Genomic DNA, 25643 nt, shown 5'->3' with positions numbered 1-25643 from the left:
CCAATGGTTCTTTAGAAAGGGACTTAGGACAACAAAGTGAATGGGTGACAAGGTAGTGGACTACACCAGCCACATAAGAAAGGACTAAGAGGTCCAAGCATCTGGCATGAAGGAGGAGGAGAGAAATAAACTTCCCCTAAGCAAATGAATTCAGGTTCACCTGGTCCCGTTTTAAGAAAGCAAGTCAAGCCCTCCCAAGGGATTTTGAAAAAGCTGCATGCCAGGTTTTGCAAAACGCAGTCTTCCCCAAAGGGCTTCATAGAGTTTCATCCTTACAGCATTATCAAAAAATACAATGTACTGACTCTAAAAATAATAACAATAATAATCCCGCCTATTTGATTTGTCTAAAAAAGACTCAGAAACCAGACAGACATCTAAGGTTCAAACATAAACCCTGAATATTGAGCAAATCACAAACACTGTTATAGCTTTTTCATACAAAAGTACCGAAACGCTACAATGGGTACAATACATACACTAAAGCACAAGCATGTGTTTCATTGAAATGCCAAGGGAGGAGTGAAGCCATCTGTGTAATCAATAACAGGATAGTTATAGATTTTTGCATTGCAGTAGTGAGTCTTTTAAAAGCAAAAGTCAATTATGAAAATAAATTCATTTTACAAATGAAACTGAATTACCTTCGAAAATATTCAAAATTAGATTTACAACATTGGCATTTTAAGAAAATTTTGATTCAGGTTCACATTTACTTCCTTTCGTTTTTAAGTTTAAAACAGTTTCAGTTACTTATTTTGATATAAACATATATCCAACAAAATTCTTCCATCTATAAATCTGCACCATCTCTCGCACTTAAATATATTTTCTAATAACTGGTTAATTATGGTTAGTCCTTGTAACAATAAAGTAATAGCATTAAATATATCTGAATATTAATTATGAAGTATCAATTATCAAGCAAGGTGCTTGCACTACTTTTGTCCTGCTCCATTTTTTTTAAACAGCATATGAAAATTACTGAAAAGAGATTTATAGTCATAAACCCTCATCCCATACCCACCCCCACACACACTGGTGCACTTATACAGCAATTGCTCTGGCTCTTGGCAACAATGGGGGTGGGGAGACTTTACAAGAGAAGAAAATCTAGAAAATGTTAGGTCCTTTCCCAAATTCCCGTCCTCCTCCCATTTGCCTTTAAGCGAAAGTAATTTTGTTAGTTTGCACCTTCTTCACTATGTTGATAGAAAAAAAAAAAGTAAACCTTTCTGAACCACTGCTACTCTCCCTCCAGTTACTCCGTCATCTCCAGGAAGTCCTTTCTATATAGACTCTTTTTCTTCCTTGCAACTGATAAGAGAGGAGGATAAAGAACAGGGGGCTGTAAAATGTGTGTGAGCATTTGACTTCTACTATCTCCTCCTATTTTCTTACTTCTCCCTTTACCCTCTTTCTTTATCAAGCGCAGCGGTGGCTGCTACTGTGGGCCAAGCATGCCTGTCTTCTCTCTCGGATTGGCTAAAGCAGTGACAGCTTGGATAGCGATTGTACGAACTGAAGCTCCACCCCCCTCATGATGGCCCTGGACCATTCATAAACTAAATAACTCCAGGAAACAGCAAGGCAGGGAGAAGGGAGAGTGGGGAGAGAGAGGTGAGCGAAAGAGAGCTAGAGAGATTTAGAGAGAGGGGGGAAGAGAGAGAGAGAGAGAGAGAGAGAGAGAGAGAGAGAGAGAGAGAGAGAAAGGGAGGGAGCAAGGGAGGGAAGAGAGATTAGGAGGGGACAGGGAGAGAGACCTCAGAGGGGAGGAGGGAGAGAGGATCAGAAAGTAGAATCTGCACAAGCAACCTAAAGGGGGAGGAGAAGAAAAACCCTAGAATCATTATAACTAAACCCCAGATGCAACGCAAGCAAAGACTTCGTCACATTAAAATACATTTTGTGAGGGCCAAGATTATAAATTACGAAGCAGAAATGAATATCAAACAACTTCCAGCGGTTTGCACCTAGAGAAAAACAAGAAGAACCCACTGCAAACAAACAAGTCCAGTCCAAACAACGCCTCCAGCAGGAAAAGAGGAATACCGCTACAACACGACCCCCTGAGAAGTGGCCAGACCAGCACGCTGAGAGCGCAGGACGCCTGCACACCTCCGAGGGTGCCGCTGACTCGGTGCACTTCCCTGCTCTCTGGACATTAATTACATCCTTCATCTTACCTTTGGGGGAGGGTGAAGAAGGCACTCACCTAAGCTGAGTGAAGAAGTCCTACCAGCTTGGGAGACAAGTTTAAGAATGAAACACTGAATGTTTCGCTTTTATTTTTAAATTTACTTTGGCACTTAAAAGATCTCATTTCCAGATTTCTGGACAATCTCGGCAGCAGATATCTAAACTAAACCTCTTGCTAACCTGAAGTTTTCTTGTCTTCTCTTTCCCTCCTCCCCCTCATCTCTCCGGCAAGCACATCTTTATTTTACATATCAAGAGAAAGCAAGAAAGTCCCAGCAGGTACTTTTCTTTTTGAAAGATCACTTTTTTTCCCCCCGCTCTAATTTTCTGGAGAAGAAAAGGATTTCGGACCGAGGGGAAGGAGAGATCTGGCCGGCTGTAGCATCAGCGGGTCAGCCCAGGTGGAAAACAAGAGTGAAAGTGGGGCTTAAGGGGAGCGCACTGCCTCTTTTGCAAGCCGCAGGGCCACCACCAGTGTGTGAGCCTTGGATCCCTCAACGTATTGCGAGACGCCGGTGTATAGCCCGGACCTGTGCCCCAACATGATCGCCGCTCAGGCCAAGCTGGTTTACCAGCTCAATAAATACTACACGGAGCGCTGCCAAGCGCGCAAGGCGGCCATCGCCAAGACCATCCGAGAGGTCTGTAAGGTGGTCTCGGACGTGCTAAAGGAAGTGGAGGTGCAGGAGCCTCGCTTCATCAGTTCCCTGAGCGAGATCGATGCCCGCTACGAGGGGCTGGAGGTCATCTCGCCCACAGAATTCGAGGTGGTGCTCTACCTCAACCAGATGGGCGTCTTCAACTTCGTGGACGACGGCTCTCTGCCCGGCTGCGCGGTGCTCAAACTGAGCGACGGCAGGAAGCGGAGCATGTCTCTCTGGGTCGAGTTCATCACAGCGTCCGGCTACCTCTCCGCGCGCAAGATCCGTTCACGTTTCCAGACGCTGGTGGCTCAGGCGGTGGACAAGTGCAGCTATCGGGATGTGGTCAAGATGATCGCGGATACCAGCGAAGTCAAGTTGCGCATCCGGGAGCGCTATGTGGTGCAGATCACTCCGGCGTTCAAGTGCACCGGTATCTGGCCTCGCAGTGCGGCACAGTGGCCCATGCCTCACATCCCCTGGCCGGGCCCCAATCGGGTGGCGGAGGTCAAGGCCGAAGGGTTCAACTTGCTCTCCAAGGAGTGCTACTCGCTGACGGGCAAGCAGAGCTCCGCGGAGAGCGATGCCTGGGTGCTACAGTTCGGGGAGGCTGAGAACCGCCTGCTGATGGGCGGCTGCCGAAACAAGTGTCTGTCTGTGCTGAAGACCCTACGGGACCGCCACCTGGAGCTGCCAGGCCAGCCACTCAATAACTACCACATGAAGACGCTGCTGCTGTACGAGTGCGAGAAACACCCGCGGGAAACGGACTGGGACGAGGCTTGCCTGGGCGACCGGCTCAATGGCATCCTGCTGCAGCTCATCTCCTGCCTGCAGTGCCGCCGCTGCCCACACTACTTTCTGCCCAACCTCGACCTTTTCCAGGGCAAGCCCCACTCGGCCCTGGAGAGTGCTGCCAAGCAGACCTGGAGGTTGGCCAGGGAAATTCTCACCAATCCCAAAAGCCTAGACAAACTATAGGGTGCTGGGGACTGCTTGAAAAGCGATGCAAACGGGAATGCTCTCATCCGCCCAACACACGACCAACAGCGGGAACTCCGGACACAAACTTTTATGTAAGCACCTGAAAGAAACAGGAACCAAGCAGCAGACCTCCGTGAATGCACAAGCCAACAAAAAGAGAGCAACCCGACCAACAAACCAAACAACACAAAATCACATTCTTGCACAAAGTGATCGTTTTCTTCCAAACAATGTGAATTTAAGAGGTCACACAAAAGAAGCAATCGGGCTTTGCCACCACAAAATGAAACCCAAGGTACATTTTCAAATCAATGTATAGTAGTTCTCCCTTTTTCCTTCTCTCCCTTTCTCTCCTTCTCTCCTTCCTTCCTTCTCTCTCTCTCTCTCTCTCTCTCTCTCTCTCTCTCTCTCTCTCTCTCTCTCTCTGCCTCATTTCATTTTGTTTTGGGTTGCCTGAATGTTGTCACCAAGTGAAAAAAAGTATTTAATTATATGTAAAATTTCTCTTTTAAAAAAAGTTTTGCTGATGTTAAATGTATCTCAGTGCCAATGTCAGATTGTGCTCCTCCCTCTCTTGCACCTCTACCCTCACCCTAAGCAGTCTTGTTGAAAACAGTAATAAAAATATTACTTTACATTGTAATTGACTGTTTGTGGATTGTTCTTAAATGAAGGCAGGTGAGATCACAATTTACAATTCACAATGTAAAGATGTGAATTTGAGCAGCTAAATACAAGAAGCTGCCATTTGAACTTTAATTTGCAAAATCACAAATACAGCACATTTTGTAGGTTTAATCATACAAGTTCCCAACAAAATCCTTAGAAAAGAGAAAATATTAATTTTTACCCAACTATATGTTTGTTCTATAGATTTTAAGATTAAAAGTAATATCTTCCTTCACACTTGAAAAAAGAACACATTTTATATAGAAAAACAAATTTTGATCCTAATTTTTAAAGAGAAAAATTATTTCACATTTACAATGAAGGCATTTGCTTTTTATGCCATAATTTTTAAAAATTCACTCTGAGTCTGCAATACAAAGGAAATACTTATGGATCTTTTCTGAAGAGTTAGCACTATCAGTTGACACTTTTCCTTCAATCATTTGTCCTCTTCAAGTTTTAAATAATAAAAACTTAACAGTTAAATCAATCACACCAAAAAAATGAATAAAGTGGTTATAGCAATAGTCCTTTTCCTAGCAAATGGTGATATGAACAAAAATCCAGATTTATGAATTACTTCAATATTTAGAATTGCTTAGTTATAAATGTCAACACTATGGTCATTTTTTAAAAAATCCCTAGAATTTTTCATGATTATTCTGAAGCTTCTTATAGGCAATTCAAACAAAAAAAGGTTTGGGTACAATATTTCTGACCAAAGGAATATTACTGTTTCAAGAATTTACAAATAGGAAAAGTACTTTCTGTTCTTTCTGCCTTTCTATGGTAACAATCCAATATACCCATTACATTTCAACGTTAAGAAAGGTTTCTTTTTAAAACAAGGAAATAACTGATTATAAAATAAAGTAATTGGTAAAACTGAAAGTATTCGAAATGAACTGATTTCTCTTCTTCATATTGGAGGCAACTATGTACTCCATTAGATATGCTAATGATGAGGCACAGGTACAGAATATATGTCAGATGTTATCCTGTAAAATTTATTCTTTAAATTATCCCAGTTTTTATTTTAATGAGAAAATCCATGAATGAGAGATATAAAGAAAAAATGTCCTAAAAAAGCAATTTTAAAGAACAGAGGAAGAAGTGGGGGAGGGAGTGTAAGGACGGATGAGCAGCAGGACAACAGGAGAGATGGATGAAAAACAAGGAAGGTACTTAGAGCTCTGGTTTACTTGACCAAACAGGCTTCAGTCATAAGATTCCCTGGTGAAATTTCCATAGTAAAAATAGTTCTAGTCTAGAAATATAAACTTTGATCTTACGAGCTCTGAAATCATCTCTACTCTAAATCTATGTCTTTTCTGGTCTCTCTTCCTGTAGTTGCAGAACAAATGCACTGTAAGAATAAGTGGTGCAGAAAATTCACTAATTTTTTTTAAATAATAAAAATGAATTTATTCTCTGGGAAAAATGTTCTGATTTTTAAGAACATTTTCAAAGCAAGTAAGAGGTGCTTACATTTACAAAGTAATGATTTAAAGACAGTGTTTAGTTTAAAAGATTAAAATAACATCTTAAAATGACCATTTTTTTCACTCTCAAAAGTATTTACAGCATTAGACACATATCTCCCTCTAATTATCCCAGGAAAAGCTTATAACTTTTGACAAGAAGAAACAAAATTTCCCCAAATTCAGTATCTTTTTCCCTCCTTATTTAATTTAATGCAACTAAAAAAGAAAACCACTGCAGCAACACAAGTGTCCTCACTACAAACAACCTTAAAGCACCAATGTCTATTCAAAATAAAAAATTCTTCCAAAAACAGAGTGACAAATTTTTCAATATAAATTAGCCTGAGTTTTTATTTCTATAACATTAGGCAGGTTGCTGTGGTACAAAACAATTTCTGTGACTAAAGTAAAAGATCCCTGCATTGCACAAGCAACAGGGGAAAAATTAATTTAATGATGCTACACAGAGTAAGATCAGAGGGAAATAAAAGTTATAACTTCCCCCAAAGGAACAAATAACTGCAATGAGTCTAATTGCAAAGACTGGCAAAAATTCCAAAATTGAGTACAATTACTTAGACACCTTTAAATCACAATTTAGATTGTAAGCCATGTATGTCCAAAAGCATAATCGATATTCTGAGTTAAATTCCAGCCTCTAAAACTCACAAACTACCATAAATTAGAGAATATAACTCATTTTAGTTAACTTTCTTTCCTAAAGAAACTAAAATACATTTTCAGACATTTCAGCTCTGTAACAAAGTAAAAAAATAATGCAAAAATCTGAATTAAAGTTTTCTCTATGCTGGATTAGCTGAATTATCAAAGTCAAAATGAGCTGTTTCACTGTAGCTTTCCTTTTGTACAATTTATCAAATCCTGTTAATAAAGGCAGCAATTTCGAAACATTGTGTTAGAAACATAGATAAGACAAGAGATGATTATAAAGTTTTCAATAAAATTATAACATTTTCATCAAGAACTACTTTGAAATACTTCTAAATCACTAAAACTTAATAATTCACATGATTACAAAACCAAAGAACCTTCCACCAATAAATTCAGAATGTATATATGTGTGTATGCATGTATCTATGTGTGTAGTATGCACACACACAAAAGCTATCAGTGTGTAAAATATTCCAATTTTTTTAAACCACTTTTCTTTCTACAGGATGCTTATTTTGCTCATTTTCAACGAGACTTTCCTCTCAGAACAAATCCTACCATTCACATTCATGAAATAAACATAATTTTGGCTTTATGGCCTAGCCACAAATGTTTCTTAGTAAAATAAAGTTGCCAAGGTCTGAAAAGTAATCAGAAATACATTTTAAAGGGGAAATTACATTTTCATTTAAGAATAGGAAATTATGCAGTGCCTTGTAAAATCGACTTCAGGTAATGGGAAACAGAGTACCTCATACACACACGAGACACGCATGCACAACAGAGTAGTAAGTCATGAGGACAAAGCAAGGAGAGTGATATATTGGTATTATACCTAGAAAGCAGAAAGGCTAAACAAAATAATTCGTCTCTCGATCTCACTGAATTTTGTAGCTTAATTCACCCTGGACCCTTTGAGGCAAAATATATTTATAGAAGATATTCCCTGAGGTTCTTCCCCTACCCTTGAATGAGCTAATGATAAATGCAATTAAATGGGAATTGTTTTTGAATCTAAATGAACTTCAATAATCTAACTAACTGGTAAGGGAGTCATAAGCTAAAGAAAATAGTTGCCTGCAAAGAAACAGAAAAATCAGCAAGAATTCAAACTAAGTCTGTCAGATTTTACCAATGCCAATCCTACTTAATAGCAGCGCACCATCCCATCCAAAGGAAAATACAATTCCATAAAAATGAAGCCCACTCCTCGTCGTCTCACCTTGGGGTCGATATTCTTGAAGTTGGGGTCCTCTTCATCCACCTCGAAATAGAGCTCGGAGGAGGTGACAGAAAGAATGCCCTTCACTACAACAGAGGGGGCCACCAGCTGAGCTGGTGTGCTCAGGCTAACAGGACCTGCCAAAAGGAAAAGGCAAGCTGCACAAGTTGGAATGACATTTTTCAAGAATTCAAATAGATTCAAGCAGAAATTTTATTTAATTTAAAAATTCTCATCCCTAGCACCAAATTGCCTGCCAACTCCTACACTTAAAAATTCTGTCGTCCCCCCAAACTTCCTCTGAAAATGCAAAGTTAGGGTTCTCATACAAAGAGATTTATAACAGGCGATTAATGATAACAGTAAGCTAGGATGCAATTATTTTACTGGGAGTCTGCAAAGCTTTGGTCTAATCTGGAAAAAAGGGCAGCTCTGCCTAAATAAGTCCATCCACATTCCATTTAGAAAACAAGCCTCAGGCTATCAAACAACATGGAACAACAACCAGCAGCAAGGAGGACTCAATAGGCTCCCAAGGCCAGAGGTTAGTTTAGAGTTTGGCTGAGGCATGATTATAAAAAGATCACTAGCTTATTAGCAAAGTGAGAAACATTACACCATATTCTCTGGTAAAGATTTTGTGCCAGGCTGACACAAAGCCTCTTCTGTAATAACTTTCCCCATGAAAGATTGGTAAAAATACTTATTTTCTAAGCCTGCCTTTCCACTGTTAAATTTTGTTCAGTGCTTCCAAATCTAATATTAGTGTAGTTCAGGGACTCTGGGAGTAAACAGCTGGAGGGTGGGTTTCCAAGTGAATGAATTTTTATTGGAATAATCAAATCTCCACAGGGCTTATCAAAGAGACAAATCAGCCTGCTACTGAAAACAATAGATTCAATACAGATAGAAGAGCACAAAGTATATTGGAGCTAAATCTAAAATAACTAAAAAATAATGATTATATTACATATACATATAGATTTATGTAGAGATTCAATGTAGTAAGAAACTGAAATACCATGTCAATTCTTCATTGTACAAATCCTATAGGTGAAGAAAACAGCAAGAGAAGATTGGCACTTAGAGGTCTGAATTAATATAGTGCCTATAAACACAGCACACCTATTCAGGTAATCAATGGGTGAATAAGTGTTTCAAAATTCAGATGAATTGACATTTCCATCGATTGTTAGAAGGGTGTTGGTCCTTAATCTCACATCAATCTTAATGTGTGCCAGTAGGACAATAGAAGGGATGCTCTGCGGAGATCAGAGCAGGTTTTGCCCTCTATTCCCAATGTACAAATACATTGTGTCTGCAGATGGGCAGCAGATAGCTACGGAACAGCCATGATTTCCCAAAGCTCATCCCTATAAATGGATGAAATAAGCAGCTATGTGTTCTTTTGCTGTCTCCTTTGCCCTCTGTACATTAGCATGTAATCCTGAGAAGAAATAACATTTTTTCAATCACTCTCAGACATTCAATTACAGGGTAAGCAGACAGCTGCAGGAGCCAGGGCAGCCTAGGTCCTAAAGAAGACCCCTGACAATTTCCACTTCATTTCTAACCCACACCACTTTATTAGTGTGGATTACTTCCTAATCCTATTGCCATTGTCAGGATTATATAATTAAACTCCCCTTTCACCTCTATTACTGTATGAATGTATTACTAGTAGCAAGAATAGAAGCAAAATAAAGGAGGAGGAAATGGGTAAATGGATATGAAGGAAAAGACTAGAGAATAGCATTGTCCACCTTATTCTCTATTCCTGTCCTAAGTCCCTCACACTATGCTCCAATTAATTTTACTTTACTTCACATAGAAGTCCACAGGTCATCAGAGAAGATGCCATTATGCATTTTGGCTTTTCATTGCCATTCACTGCATAGTAGTACAGGTTGAACATATACGTATGTCGTTAAATATAAGATTTCTAATGCCTTTTCTCTTAAATGAAAATGATCAAAACATGTTATATAATTTTCCCTAAAGAAATCATAGAATCTTTCAGACTTTCCTCATAGAGGGACAGAGCCAAAGGCATTAAAAAAAAAAAAAAAAAAAGCCATTTAATGAATGACTAAAATTTCAGGCTAAACAAGAGAATTTTTCCCATAAGGGAAGTAAAAGTGAAAATCTGCAGAGTACAAATCAAAATTCCTACATCAGGTAAAATATGTGAATCCTGTGTAAAGCCACAGCATTCCTGAAATGGGTTTTTGAGGGAGTTAAAGGTATATCAGCATGTTCACTAAGACCTGTATATCAAAGCAAATAGCTTATCCGCCTCCAAGCTTTATTTACAAAACAATAGGCAGAATTCTACTTTAACTCTCACATTACAGAGATTAGGTAACTCCCATGGAATGGGTGAAGCAATTTTATTTTGTTGTTGCTGCTTTTAAACTTTTTTTTCTTTTTCAGTGAAAATAATTCATTAAAATGAACAGGGTAGAGACCGAACAGGATAAGAAAATAAAGGAGAAAGTGTTGCAGATTAGGTGGAAAATGTTTGAGGGCACAAAAAATTTTTATCTTGTGTAATTGTGGGTGTAAACTTAGTAGTCCTAGTGGTCACAGCTGAAAAAGTAAGTAATTAGATGCTTATTGGCCCAAAGCAAGCTGAAATATCTGCACAAGCACTGAATTTACCGGTGAAATTCTCTAAATCTTTCTCATCCACGGATGACAGAGTATCGTCGTCGCCTTCAGGGAGGATCTCGTTTTCCGAGTTCTGATTTCCTAAGGCCTGACTCCTGATGGACTGTTTTCCTTTAGCAAGGATATCTTCATCTGCAGCTGAAATGAGAAGGAAACAAAGCTGTCCATCAGCCCCCGAAGAGCACTTTGGCAGCGGGGCAGGGAACTGTGGTAAGGCTAGGTGGGCAATCATTTGCACACGGAGTTATCCACACTGGGGAAAGTGACTGGGATGGCACGCATGATCCTTCTGACAGACGGGATTCCCCAAACCTAGTCTAATGTTACCCTGAATATGCACCCTAATCCCATTAAATCTGACCCTCACCGAACCATTTTATTTACTTATAGTTAGGGCAGGAGAAGGTTCAAAAGCAGCACATTTTTGGAAATTTGTCAGTAGAAAAAATCAGAACCTATTTTTCCAAATAATACCTACATAACACTAAAAAATAAGGAAGACCGATTCACATTCCTGGGATAATATACTGATAAACATTTTGAAATGTTTGGGGAATGGCTGTAAAAAAGAATCCAGAAGGAAGAAGAGTCAGAGCTAGGAGAGTCACAGCCAGTGGGGACTCAGGCCAGACCCTGAAGCCATATCTGCCACTCATAAAGCTCTAGCAGTTCTTAGAGGCTGTGTTCTCTTCCTCTTAACTCCACCCTCCCTCCTTCCTTCACCTTGCCCTTGCCCCACCCCCGCACCCCACCCGCACCCCCACTTCGGCCCTTAGACAAATATCCAAGAGCAAGGCAATGTGGAAACTAAGTGGAGACTCAAACACTACCTCCTCCCTGTGTTTAAACTAAAGGGCTAAGACACCCCGGGGGCAAACATAACAGAAAGCCTGGGATGAGAGGCATCTGGGCAAGAGCCTCATGCTGCCTGAGCTGCAGCAGCCTGTGGAGAGCAGCACAGACTCGGAGGCAATGTTACAGGCTGAGGGAGGGAGAGCTTGCAGGAAATCCAAGGAGTGAAGAAGCACTCTGCGGAGCACCTACAGCCAACAATGGAACCACAGACAGAAGCAGAGGTGCAGCCAAAAGGAAAAAACACTGATACTCAAAATACTGACTTCAAAACCCCAAGTCCCTCCAGAGAGACTCCGCTGCTTTGAGCAGCTTTCTCCCTAATAAATACATAAAAGCAGATACTGACTGCTGGATTCTGATTTTTAAAAGCTCATTGTGTCACATAAGGGAAAGTTTAGCATCCTCCTTCCATCCCTGGTTTCCAGCTAGGGAAATCCCAGAGGCAAAGCACCTGATCTGCCCAGGCAGCAGCTATTGATATGGAAATCAGATGGACGGGCTTTTTGCTCCACAGCAGTTTCTGCTCAGACTTAAGGCCCAAAACCCACAAAGGATAAAGCCCTCAGTTTGCAATAACATGACTAAAATTTATATATGTCATGTATACCAAATAGTTAAACTATATGTATGTTACCTGGTTAACTGAGAAATCAAAGGTCATTGAGATGAATAGGCATGGTTATGGATAACTTTAAAAGGTAAAAGTTTATTTTTATCGTTTATTGTGAGTTCACCATGTATATCATTTACATACAATATGTATGGCACTTCTTAAAATAATATAGGTGCCTTCTATTAAATAACGAAGTCATGAAAAGAAGCTTTCATTATTTAGCTCTGAATACCCTACATGGGTAAGTAAAATCTTATTTTCCTATGCTGCAAACATATGAAGGTCTCATAAATATTTGGAAAACAATTTAAGAATCCATTTTAAATGGATTTGTATTTTTAAAAGCTACAAAGAAATATACCCAAACCCAATACTTTTAAAGAACATATCAGTATATGTTTTTATATCATTGCTTATATTTCAAGTATTTGTTTCCTTACTTTGAAATCAAAAACACTGGCCCTTAAGCCCAAACAAGACCTTTTTCAATTTACTATCAATTTTACAAAAAATAAATTGGTCACTGATAAATACAAGAGAAATCACCATTTTATATATTTTCTTATAAAGTACATTACAACAAATTAACAACTACCAGTCAGGTTTTAGTATAAAATCAGCATGTTACGTTCTCATTTCCTGGATTTAAATTCCTTCTTCTAAGCAGAAATAATAATAATGCTAATATTAAACAACACTTATCATGTGTCAGGGCGTGTTCAAAGCACTTTACATATTTAACTCATTTAATTATCATCAACTTCTTCTATTTTTCCTTTTCAGATGAATAAACAGGCTCAGAGAGGGTTACATAACTTGTCCAAAGAACACAGCTACTGAGAAGTAGAATTAGGAGTCTGTGGCCCCAGAATCTGGGCTCTTAACCACTATACAAATATTAATGCATATGCAACTTACTGATTACCTTACTAATTCTTACATTTCTCATAGTGCATTTTAAAAGGGTAAGTCAGAATTATAACAAAAAAAGTAAAGAATAAAAAGTGTTCATTTCCAAATCTAAATCTGATGAACATATGACAAACACATCAAAATTCAACACCTTGCTCATTACTTCTCTGATTAGTGCCATACATATTGTAAAGTATGCCAAGCCTATTTGAAAAAAAAAAAAAAAAAAAAAAGAGAGAGAGTGATAGAAAAACCCCTTTAATCTGCAAACATTTACCAAAAAAAAAAAAATGAGAGAAGCCAGTGGCAATATAAAATAGCTCAGTAAATAAATTCACATTCACTTAAATGACCATTAAATATAATTTTTTATCCCTTGCAACTGGAATTTAAAAATTTTTAAATGTTTTCATCATGCTGACACATTAAAACACAGAAACTTCTGAATTAAATAAAATTTTATGAAAAGAAGTTTAAAGTATTCTAGTCCTACTATACGCATAAAAACACGCACTTTTTATTTATTTACTTATTTTTACAAGCTCATATTCTGGAATTGTTCAACCTCAACTGAAAAACCTCTTGTCATGGAAAATATGCAGCTTACTGATATTTAGAATGGTTTTCCTGTAATTAACTCCCCCTTGAGGATTTTAAGTTAGCAGCAGTAAAATTACCAACAGTACTCTAATACACACCACATGCGCTGGCATTCAATTCTCAATGGTCTAATAGCTTTCTGCAAAAGAACTTGTTTTTTTTTCTCTCAAAATTAGAACAAAAAATGCACCAAACATAAAATAAAAGATAATTATCATGTTTATGTGCTGGGAAAAGTATATTTTTAACTTTCGTTTGCCTTATACTCAATCAACCATTGAAACAAGTATCAACTCTTTTGATGTGAGTATATTCTACACTTTATAAAAGTTCCATTGAATGAAGTCAGAACATATTTTTGGTTCAGTTTTAAAGCTTGATTCGGATCTTTTTCTGGCTAATCAAATTATTGCCAAAGATGGTAACTGTTTAAATTTTTATATCACTATTAAAAGATTGCCTTCATCTAATCTCACATTTTATTCTGGTTTAATATTTATACTAACTTAATAACTAGAGTACAATTGTTACATAAATTGGATAAATTTGTCAAAAATGCATTCTTTGAATCATGACTTTAGATTCACTGAGGCTAAGAGCAATGAGAGGAATCAGAGAGAAGCTGGTCCTCAAAATGTAAAGTTCAGGTTCTTCAGAGCTAGCACTGGACATGAGTTGATTGATTCATTCAACACAGGCTAGGTAAGTAAAATTAAAACAGAATAAAAACATGGAAAACTGTTCCACCTATGATATAAATCTCCTTTTAAAAGTCCACTGCACAGTGAACTAGTAATCAATAATCGATATTACAGTAAAAGTTTAAACATTAAGATTTACCATCTTTTTTTTTTTAATTACTGCTGAAATAACAGTGACCTCAAATGTACATAAATTAAATACGGAAATCCACTTAGTGTGGTGTGAAGTACATAGCATAACTGTTTATTCTGAACAGAACAAAATAGAATATCTTACACACAACTATTTTCCTAAAATAATTCCACTTTATATAGTTTTTGCAGTTTCCAAAGGGTTCCAAGTTAAGAAGATTTACCCTAGGAAAAATTGGTGGAACTACAAAGGATGATGAGGAGAACAAACCAAGTTCATCTCCTAATGACCCCAGGTTCCCAGAAAGTGTTAGACAGAGAACCTAATAGATGTTGAATTATAATAAGAAAGAAATAGTATCTGCCATTACTGAAGTTATGAGAGAATGGTATCATTTAGGACCTTTACGTGGTCTGTCATCCCTACAAAACCAGATGAGGTACTTGTATCATTCTATATGATTACAACATACTGTTTAAACTATGTTAAATACTCCTCATATATTTCTATTAACATGCACAGCCCTACAAAATAAAAATGTCTTGAATTCAATAGGATTCTACTGCTAAATTTGTTCAGTGTTTGAATTAAACCCAATCTTTCTACCATTTAAAACATGTTTCATATGGCTTTAATTTGAATATAAAATGACCATTATATTTAACAATGGATTTTAGAAAACAGCATAGCACAATGGTCCTCAAAATCTGATTAGTCATCGGTTAACCTGGGCTCAATCCTACATTTACCAAGAATTATGTTGGCCTTTCCAAAATTCCTCCATTTCCTTTTCTGTAAAGAATAAAGTTAAGACTAAACTTTAGCCTAAGTTCTTTCCAAATCTAAAATGCTGTGATAATAAATAACTGATAAGCTGGCCTCTGAGCATTAGGAGAGTATTACAAATCATTACAACTCATTTCTAATAAAAATTAAACCTATAAAATGGACCAAAATGCCCTGGAGAATCAAATATCCACCTCTGTTTGCTGCTGCTAATTTCCATAAAGAATATTTAATCATAGAAGGAAGTATTGGTTTTAATTTTAAAATATGACTCAGTTTCTGCAAAGTTAAAGAAATCTCCCATTACAAAATGACTTTTATAAATAACCACTTTGGAGGATCTCTCTTTGAAAAATTACCTAAAGCCCTTTTCCCCAAGCAAGTTAATGTGAACTTGGGAAGGGCAATTAAATTGTCAGAATTAAAAAATTTGTTTTTAACTAGAAGGTAGCCAGAAGTAGAGTCATGGGGCTAGTATTGATCGCCCGAACAGAGAACATCACTCTTCAGGTATTTACTCTGCCACCTTTACACCAGAGGCTTTCCTTCAAATCAAATCAATCCATAAAAAAGATGGCTCTTACTACTAAAATACATAACTAATCTCCAATGGCATTTCTATTTAGATGCCGTCCTTTAATAAAGATAATATAATTTATGATGTTTTAAGATACTGCATTTTCAAAATGTCCTGTCTCCTTAGTTAAATCAATTATAAAAAATGAGAAGTTATAAAACCGAGACATTAGCCAGTAATATCTATTTTAAATATTCAAATTCCACATTAGAGTATAGTATTTATCCATGCTAAATTCTGTAATTTCAACTGCTTTTTGATCATATTAACTTTTATTTTGCATTCTTGACTCTTACTATGTTTATTTTCATTAGCTTTCTGTTGTTATTAAGTTAGGAATAAAAAACGAGTTTTATAATTAACACAAAATTAAAAATGAATGTCAACTATAAGTATACTTTAAAAATATTTTAAAATTAAGCTCTTTGCTTACATAACATATTAGCATAAATTATGAGTTCCAAAACTGTCTAATATTTCTTTATTATTTAAAATAAAAATGACATACAAAATATGATTAGAGTTTGTATCTTTTTCAAAAAAATGTCATGTTAAATATGACATATCTCCTTAATTGGAAGACCACTGAAGAATATCCTACACATTTAATTAGTTTTTTAAAATATACATTTCAGATTTAAATTTTTGTTTTTAATCTTTTCAGAGCCTTTTAAGTGTTAATGTAAAATGTTATCAAGTAGAATGAAAACTGCATAAAATGATTAACTGTACTTCTCTCTCTCAATGTGGAAGTACATAATAAAATACAGATAAGTAATTAATATTATATTAATCTTTCAATTACTATTTAGAGCCATTAGAGTGAAATCTGCTTCTATATAGGATTTAAAATGTCTTCATTAAATGATAGTAAGCATTTCTAATACCTTTTTGAAATCAGCCTCTTAGCATTAAAAATGTTGTCATGATAATTATTTTTAAATGTAAAATTCAACAATAAGATATAAACTGATTCATTATGAAGAAGCTTATAGTCCCCAAAATGGCTAAATATACTATTTTTGAAAAAATAGATTTTAATAAGCTCTGTAATTAAATATATTCCACCAATTTTAAATTCAGTTACTGATATTTCAGATAAAATGATTAACAGTTCACCTCTGTGCAATTTTAGAAAACAATCTCTCTCTCCAGATATAAAACAAAAAATTTTCATAAAAGCATTTTTATTTTCATTCATTGACTGCAGAACTCACAACTCAATGTGAAATGACAGTTAAGAAGACAGAAAAATACTTATTAAATTTTAAGTGCACATGGTAACAACTGTTTGACTGAAAAGAATAAAGTCACGAAATGGCTGATTTTTCAATGTAAGGGTCATTAACCAAAAACAAAAATAGGAAAGAAGTGTGTGTGTGTGTGTGTGTGTGTGTGTGTGTGTGTGTGAAATCTCTAACACCACATAAAAAGTCCATGAACCTTAAAAGCAAAAGTGGCCTAATTAATTCTACATCTTATTTCTCCTTCTCCACCTCCTGCAGTTGAAGATGTAGGGCTCTGAGACTATTATTGCTTTTAGATCACTTTGTTATTGACTAGTCTCTGTATGATCATTTATTTTAAAGGACTGATGTCACATTTGGTGTTATATCTGATGACATATTGTGGACATTTTCTTCCAGAAATGGCTCTTTAAGGCTGAGTGCAAGAGGTTAAGCTGCCTGACTGAGGCCAAATCTAAGACCACAGACTTTTAATCTAAATTCTCAATATCCTTATTTATGTAAGTTAACATGTATTTTGTATACTGGGTACTATCATTTAACCATAAACTGCTGCATATTAAACTAATCCCTTCCAAACGAGAAAATAACACTATTTCTTAACTTATTAATAAAATAACCAATTTTTATTTTATAAAATCAATGTAATTTTACTATGGAGAGGGACATTTTCTTCCTTAATCAATATATCTTAATAGACTTTCAAAAATTATAAAGTATTAAGTGAAACCATATGTCCAAAGAGAATAAATTATCAAACCCAAACGACTTTTTCAGTTTTCCAATTTGCTCATCAGGCTTCTACCTAAACCGAATCATAGTGATATGCATTATATAAAAATAGGAAAAGTGTTTTGTTAAGCTCTGATAAGAAGATGATGCAGAACAGGAACATTTGAAAATAATGCCTATTCTCTTCTTCCAGGAGTCATTTGTCACAACCACCTACAAATCAAGGCTCAGAATGTATCTAGCCACTTGGACATTTATTATCACATCTCCCACTTCATAATATCATGCTAAAATACCCTGGTTGAGGGAAAACCATAGGCACACAACAGAACCTGGAAATGGACTTGGTTTGTAAATGCTGTCTTTCTGTTATTCATGGATTTAAGGCGGGCGTCCTGGATTAATTCACTCAAAGCTCAATGTGCCATTTACAAAGATAAATATTTTATCCTCCTGCTCTGAAACAAAGGGCCTATATTAAGTAAGTTTTGTATGTGAACATAATAAATAAATACACTTGACACCATAATTTAATAGGACCCTACACTAACGATAAAAAAATGTAACTTCTCTTTCTGGGGTAACTAGGAAATGTGGTGTTGGACCATTTTACAATGCCTTGTAATAATGAAGGTATGCTCTTCATTACCAAGTACTGTACCTGCTGCTACTGGCAAGGAGTAGTTTATACACTGACCATGTTCCACGGCTGTTTTTAGTGTCGCTTCAGGATGTGTCGATCCTAGAGGGTTACGCACAAATCGTCGCCGGCGCCGCAAGTCATCTTCCCAGTAGTCAAGGCGCCAGAACTCACGAGGACGACTACAATGAAACAGAGAAGCCACATATGTTAGCAATTATCAAACAGCGTGGTAGCACTGAATTTCTGCATAAAGCTCTCCTTGTTTGCTCTGCCTTTTTTTTTCTCCCTTTCCTCTTAATTCTCCCTCCACCTCACACTCCCCTTTCTGCAATCTTTAACTTAGGTATGTCCTTGAAAATAACAATATCACCTTCCAGTCTAAGGAACTCCTTTTCCTTTTTCTTGGAAGGTGAAATGAGCACTAAATACATCATTTTGAAATGAATTGCTGACAGTGTGATCAGTTTCCCCACACTCTAGTGGCATGTGCTCTGATTTCAGCCTCATTTCAGCCTCAGCAGGGCACCTTTCTCTGTGGCTGCATTTATAAACCAGAATAGGGAAAAGGCTATTATAAATATGGTATAGCATTACCTATATTAATCAAAGTCTGTCCCCCTTCATTTTTCTTCCTAATTTGTGCCTTTTTGCACAAGGTCAGTAAATCATACCATGAATTCTTGGTCCAGAAAGTGTTAACTTTAATGAATATCTCAGTTACATGGTTATGTATGTGATAATAAAATATTACTCTGTTTAGATGTGCAGGAATTTAATTAAAATAATCTCTTAAAATATTCATTACATTTAGCCCCTGAGGCTTAGAACAACACAAGAAAATGCATTTCTTTTCCATTTACTGTTTTTAAATAAACCATTCCTATAGAGTGAAATAGCAATCTATTTTCAAGCAAATCAGATTGGATTTCTGTTTTATGTAGTCTGTTTTTATATTTAATTAAAAACTACATGCTATATGATGTGCAATAATTGCTATATCAAAAGCATACTTTTGGAAATGTATTTTTTAAAGGGTTCACTCAATTCAAGTTCTATATTTTCCCCAATTATGTAGATGTTGTACATGGCAATGCATAAATGTCAACTTTCTCTCCTATTAACTAATTGTGATCTAACATGCCGGAAAATATTTTATAAAGAAAACACTAATAGTAAGGAAAAAATCTCTGCAGAATGTATTTATTCACTAAAGATACACAGCATGAAAACCTATGGGTCTCAATAATGAAATTTTAAAAATTCATAATCAAAATTTCTGCAAGGTATGTCTAGTACAAAATAAAATCTCACTTGTGTTTCATGAGCTAATAAAATTGTACCTGTCAGCTTTGACAAATTAGTAGTCTTGACCAATTGACAGTCCCAAAATACTCACATAAAAGTTACCCCTGTTTTGATGTTTTAAAGATGGTATAAAATTCGAAAGATTTATAAATAAGTACTTAATCAATTAAAAAATATCCCAGATTAATAAAAGCAAAGGTAACAAACAGTATATTATTTAAAGAAAATATTTTTTTAAAAAATAATAGGAATCCATGCTCTTTTCTGAGAATGCTGGATAGACACGGAAAACACCAATGATTTCCTTTGTTGATTTTGATCATGCATAAAGAGGAGATATAATGCAATCAAAATGGAGTGCCAAAGAGGGTAAGAATTACAGACCTCAAAAGAAAAATTAAAAAGCTCTTTTATTCTTCGTTGTTATTTTGCTGTTTAAATTTTAAATGAAAACTAATGTTATCATTTAAAAATAAATAAGGAATACCTACAGAATATACACACAAGCAAAAGACAACAGTTGTTTGAGCTCAATTAATGAAACAAAATTCTCCTTAGGTGAGAGGGGAAAGGCACACAGATGGCTCTGTGCTTGGCTTTGATAGTCATGGAGCTTGGATAGGCACTTCATCATTCTGCCTACCTACATTTATCTGTTAAAATTATTATCAAATATCAGCCAGGATGCAGTCGTGAATCACAGGCTGCTCCTCGTCTTCAGGGGAATGATACAATGAGGGTCTATTCATCAGTGCGGCAATCGGCACAAGTAATTAGTTCCCTAGACTGAGATCCCCTACAAGGCCTATTTCAGTCAGCACCACAAACATATGACCATGTAAAGCTAATGAAAGCTGCTAAAATTTGTTAACCTTTTCTGCCATCAATCCTTCTAATATTCCATGCTTCAGTATTATGCAAAGGTGGTAAATTATTAATTCGTCATTAATCCATCCTTCTGAATTTTGAATCAAATTAAACGATGTCATTCTTCTTGATAACAATTAAAATTATAAGAGATGTTAAGCTGCTATTATAAAATTATTACTAAATTAGGTAACAACATATTGTAGTATAATGCATGAGAGTGAAGTCAAACTGAAGGCTAATCAAGTGTGTGTAGTGGTTTTGTCATATAGTAGAAAAAACAGAGGAATTATAAAATCACCCACAAATTATCAAGTAACTAAAAGATAGCATGTATAAGAATAATAATCAAAATTAGAAGCAAGCAGAACTATAATATTTATTTCTGTGCTCTTTGACACTAACAAAAAATTGTCACAATGGTGACATTTGGCTGAAACAAAAGCCCCAACACATCAGGTCTGAGAATTTGTTTGCATAGTAAAAAAAAATGTTTAAGTTAAGGTTTAGTTGCACTAACTATATATTTCTGTCTTCAAATGTAAATATTTTACCAAAACTAAAAAATACTTAGATATAACCCAAACAGAATGAAGAACTTTATACCTCAACATAATCTGTACAATAAGCTATGTCCTCAGACTACCTTCTCCATACAAGTCATCTACTTCCTGTACAGCGCTTTAAAGTAATCTGAAGACAAAGCAAACACCACTTATTTCAGATCACAAATCTAGAATGAAATACAAAAATCACATAGAGAGATCAAGACTTTCAATGTATTTTTTAGAGTCTCTCCATATAAAAGCACTGTTCTAGGTGACATAGGATGAAACCCTCAGGAAGTTACTCATAATGGAATACTTACTGGCCTCATTTGAAACAATAGCATTTATCACCCAATTTCTGTTGGTGAGAGTAACACATGTTCTTTGGACAGAAGTCATACTCATTTTTTCAGATGAGGGTAATTACAAGCATGTTTAAAGTCACTTACACAGTAACAAAACTGGGCCTAAGAGTGTAATGTTTTGTCCTCTTGACCCTAACTCCCTCCAATAACTTATACATTCAGTATATAAAATTCTATCACCCAAAATAGAAGCATGATTTGTCATTTGAGAAAGGATCAGAAAGGAGAATGTGTAGTTTTCAATTATCAACATACTGTAACTTCTGATCATCCACATAAAGTTTTCACTCTCATTTAAGAAATGTTGCCATCCCCTCCCCCAAAAACCCCTGCTAGGAGAAACAGGATAAAAAAATGGCAAATTTGGCATATTGACCCAACATTCTCCCCATAAATTTATGAATTAACAAAACAAATTATTGTATTTTTTAGAGTTACTATCATGGTATGGTTAGTAAAATTAAAAAGACTCCAAGAATTCAAACAGATGGTGGACCAAAAACAAGCATGGATGAGAAATCATTTATTCTGAGGCCTTACAAATATATGTCTAGGTCACTATATAGTATACCTCTAACTCTATATATATGTATCTACTCCCCAAAATTATATTAATACTACATGATGCCAACATCCACAAACTTCATTTTTATACATTTCCACTAATAACTAAAACTAAGATCACAAAAATTATTCAAATTAAGGATGTGAGCCTGGGATCTATAAGATCTGGAAATAAAGCCTTTTCTTATAAAAGGGGCTATAATTAGGTCCCCTATCAATACACAGCCTCCAAGTACTCAAATCTTTGACTAATAGAAATACATGTGTCTTTGAAAGTTGAGGATGATACTAAAATTAAATGTTCTAACTTTTATTTCTAATGATTTCTCCACAATGTTTGGCCTAATGTCAAAATCTGAGATTAAAATTACAAGGTAGTTCTAACTGTCTTTTTCTAATTATATATCACCTAATTATCTTTCTAAATGTAAATATTTTACATTTATGTGTTTGTATACACACTTCTTTAACATATCACTACAATCTATACAGAAAAGAATACAAGATGATGCCATTTTATATATACAGAATATATATTTTCTATTTAACAAATACAGAATTGGTCAGACTGCTGAAATAACTCTTAGAAGGAAACATAACTCAAGCATCAATAGCAATTTATTCCCTTTCCTAGGCCCATTGTGGTTAGTGAATTGATCAGGCAAAACAAATGAATAAGAATAAGCAAAATGAAAATCAGTTCTAAAGGGTAAAAGTATTAAAAGAGAGAATCAAGCCCTGGTGAGGTGGCTCAGTTGGATGAAGCATCGTCCCATACACCAAAATTTTGTGGGTTCAATCCCCAACTGATAAATGTTTCTCTCTCTTCCTCTCTTTCTCTCTCTCTCCTTAACGCCCTCTTTAAAATCAATTTTGAAAAAAAAATACATATATATCCTCAGGTGACGGTTAAAAACAAACCTCACAGAGAATCAATAACTAAGGTATGACCCACATTCTTCCTATAATAGTTGAATGGTTCAACCAAAAATAATCTATTATTTTCCACATATAAATTATAGATTTTTTTAAAGTTCAGTTTTCCTCAAAGAAAGTATGGTAAGCCAGTTAACAATGTATGAATAGATAAATATTGAAAAAGAATTCTAAACTATTTTCTAATAACAATGATTGACTCTTTCTTTAACTTGAGCCAGATGCTAGGGATATAAGGACTATTAAGATATTGTCCCTAATTAAGAAGCACAAATGGGACACAGAAGTTAAGAGTGTTGTCCTGCACACAGATGGGTCTCAGGTTTAATTCCCGATCAAGGGCACATACCTGGGATGTAGATTCAATCCCCAGCCCAGGACAGGGCATATAGGGAAGGCAACCAATCGATGTTCTTTCACATTGATGTTTTCTCTGTCTCTCTCTCTCCCCCACCCCTATTCTTTCTCCTTCCCTCCTTCCCCCCTTCTCTCTCTTCCAATACTCCTTCCCTCCCTTCTAGTCTCTAAAAATATCCTCAGGTGAGAAATTAATTAATTAATTAATTAATTAATAGTACAAACTGGTAGTTACAAAATAGTCACTGGGATGTAAAATACACATAGGAAATACAGTCAGTAATATTGTAATAACTATGTAATGCCATGTGGGTATTAGATTTATGGGGGAAATACTTCTTAAGTTATATAAATATCTAAACACTATTCTGCACACCTGGAACTAATATAGTACTGAATGACAACTGTAATTGAAAAATAAAAAATAAAAAAAAATACAGACTTCAAAAAAAGATACTGTCACTGACCTGGTGGACAAAACAAATGTGAAAATAAATAATAATTCAAAAAAACCCCACATGTATGATAGAGCAGAACTTTATTAAGTGGCTATTAAACTGCACAACTCCGGGGAACACTGTGCACATCAAAATGTGTGTAAGTGGCACTTCTGGAGATGTACAATGCTCGGCTTGCATTGCTATATGAAGACTGTGTGAGAACAATAGGGTGCTATGAGAATGCCTATATTTTTCCCTCTCCATACAATGCTCATGCTACCCTCTCTGACAGCTAAACTAAATCTTGGAGATAGGAACATGAACAAGGTCCTTCCAATGCTATCAATAGCAGTCACATGGTCAGTACTTGTTCCTCTGCTACAGGAAAAGGTGTTCACACCAGGAACAGATATGGTTGTCAAAAAACAGGCAAAACTCAAAATGTAGAATAAAACAACCAAAAACAAAAGAAAAACATTAACATTTATTTCAATGAAGTCATGAAGTTCATATTACTTTAAGGAATATTACTTTCTTGATAGTATATTAAAGTAAAACAATGCTAATTACTGAAATCAGTGATAGCTACATAAGTATTCCACTAATTCTATAGCCTAAATATATTTGGCACTTGTTATTCAAAATAGCCATATATATATATATATATACATCTCTCTTCTCAATGGCTTTAGTATCATTTTAATGTGATTTGGGTCTATATCAATAAAAGAATGATAGTTTTTTTAAATAACTATCACAAAGAAATTATATTAGAAAAATTTTCCATTTTCCACCTTACCCACTTTCTTGTGACAATACCTGATAAATATTTATGACCTTACAAAAGCCAGTAATAAATTCTTTTGGCTACAGAAAAATTCTAAATCCTAGAAAAGTTTAGTATTTCATATTTATTCTTAAACTAGAGGCCCAGTGCATGAAATTCATGCACGGGGGGGGGGGGGGGGGGGGGGAGAAGAGGGTATCCCTCAGCCCAGCCTGCAACCTCTCCAATCTGGGACATACCTCTCACAATCCAGGACTGCTGGCTCCCAACTGCTTGCCTGCCTGCCTTCCTGATTGCCCCTATCCGCTTCTGCCTGCCAGCCTGATCACCCCCTAACCACTCCCCTGCCAGCCTGATTGATGCCTAACTGCTCCCCTGCCAGCCCAATTGCCCCTAACTGCCCTCCGCTGCCAGCCTGATCACCCCTAACTGCCCTCCCCTGCCAGCCTGGTCACCCCTAACTTCCCTCTGCTGCTGGCCTGGTTGCCCCCAACTGCCTTCCCCTGTAGGCCTGGTACCCCCAACTGCCCTCCCCTGCCAACCTGGTCACCCCTAACTGCCCTCCCCTGCCAGCCTCATTGCCCCTAACTGCTCTCCCCTCTGGACTGGTCCCCACCCCCCAACTGCCCTCCCCTGCAGGCTTGATCGCCCCCAACTGCCCTCCATTGCAGGCCTGGTCCCTCTCAACTGCCCTCCCCTGCTGGCCATCTTGTGGCAGCCATCTTGTGTCCACATGGGGGCAGCCATCTTTGACCACATGGGGGAAGCCATCTTGTGTGTTGGAGTGACAGTCAATTTGTACATTACTCTTTTATTAAATAGGATAGAGGCCTGGTGCACGGGATGGGGCTGACTGGTTTGCCCTGAATGGTGTCCCGGATCAGGTTCCCTTGGGGCGTGGGGAGGCCTGGACGAGGGGCCTGTAGTGGTTTGCAGGCTGGCCATGCCCCTGGTGACCCAAGCATAGGCCAGGACTGGCTGGAAGCAGGTATCTGGGATTTATTTATCTTCTATAATTCAAACTTTGTAGCCTTGAGCAGAGGCCAGGGCAGGCCAGGGCAGGCGGGATGCTTGGCTTCCTCCATCGCCAGGGGCAACCCAAGCCTCCTTCTTGCTCCAGCTCTGTGGCCGCTG

General features: G+C 36.6%; 2 protein-coding genes across 4 annotated transcripts in view; one reads left to right on the top strand and one right to left on the bottom strand.

Annotated features, from left to right (window-relative positions):
• LRBA (LPS responsive beige-like anchor protein) overlaps positions 1 to 25643 on the bottom strand; it is a 563043-nt gene that overhangs the window by 238903 nt on the left and 298497 nt on the right. For 2 of the 3 annotated variants that reach the window (XM_079771501.1, XM_079771500.1), the window contains exons 38-40: positions 18359 to 18519; positions 10533 to 10679; positions 7872 to 8008 (exon numbers count right to left, since the gene is read on the bottom strand). In XM_079771501.1, coding sequence (XP_079627627.1) covers positions 7872 to 8008; positions 10533 to 10679; positions 18359 to 18519 — 445 coding nt within the window. The remainder of the gene's footprint in view (positions 1 to 7871; positions 8009 to 10532; positions 10680 to 18358; positions 18520 to 25643) is intronic. The other variant, XM_079771502.1, reaches the window with a different exon arrangement.
• Positions 1740 to 4656, top strand: MAB21L2 (mab-21 like 2). The gene has a single exon (XM_079773031.1). It carries the CDS (start codon positions 2742 to 2744, stop codon positions 3819 to 3821), a length of 1080 nt encoding a protein of 359 aa, XP_079629157.1. The 5' UTR covers positions 1740 to 2741; the 3' UTR covers positions 3822 to 4656.

Source organism: Cnephaeus nilssonii, assembly GCF_951640355.1.
Source record: "Cnephaeus nilssonii genome assembly, chromosome: 5".
In the NCBI taxonomy this organism is placed as follows: Eukaryota; Metazoa; Chordata; class Mammalia; order Chiroptera; family Vespertilionidae; genus Cnephaeus; species Cnephaeus nilssonii.
This window is presented reverse-complemented; position numbering and strand designations above follow the sequence as displayed.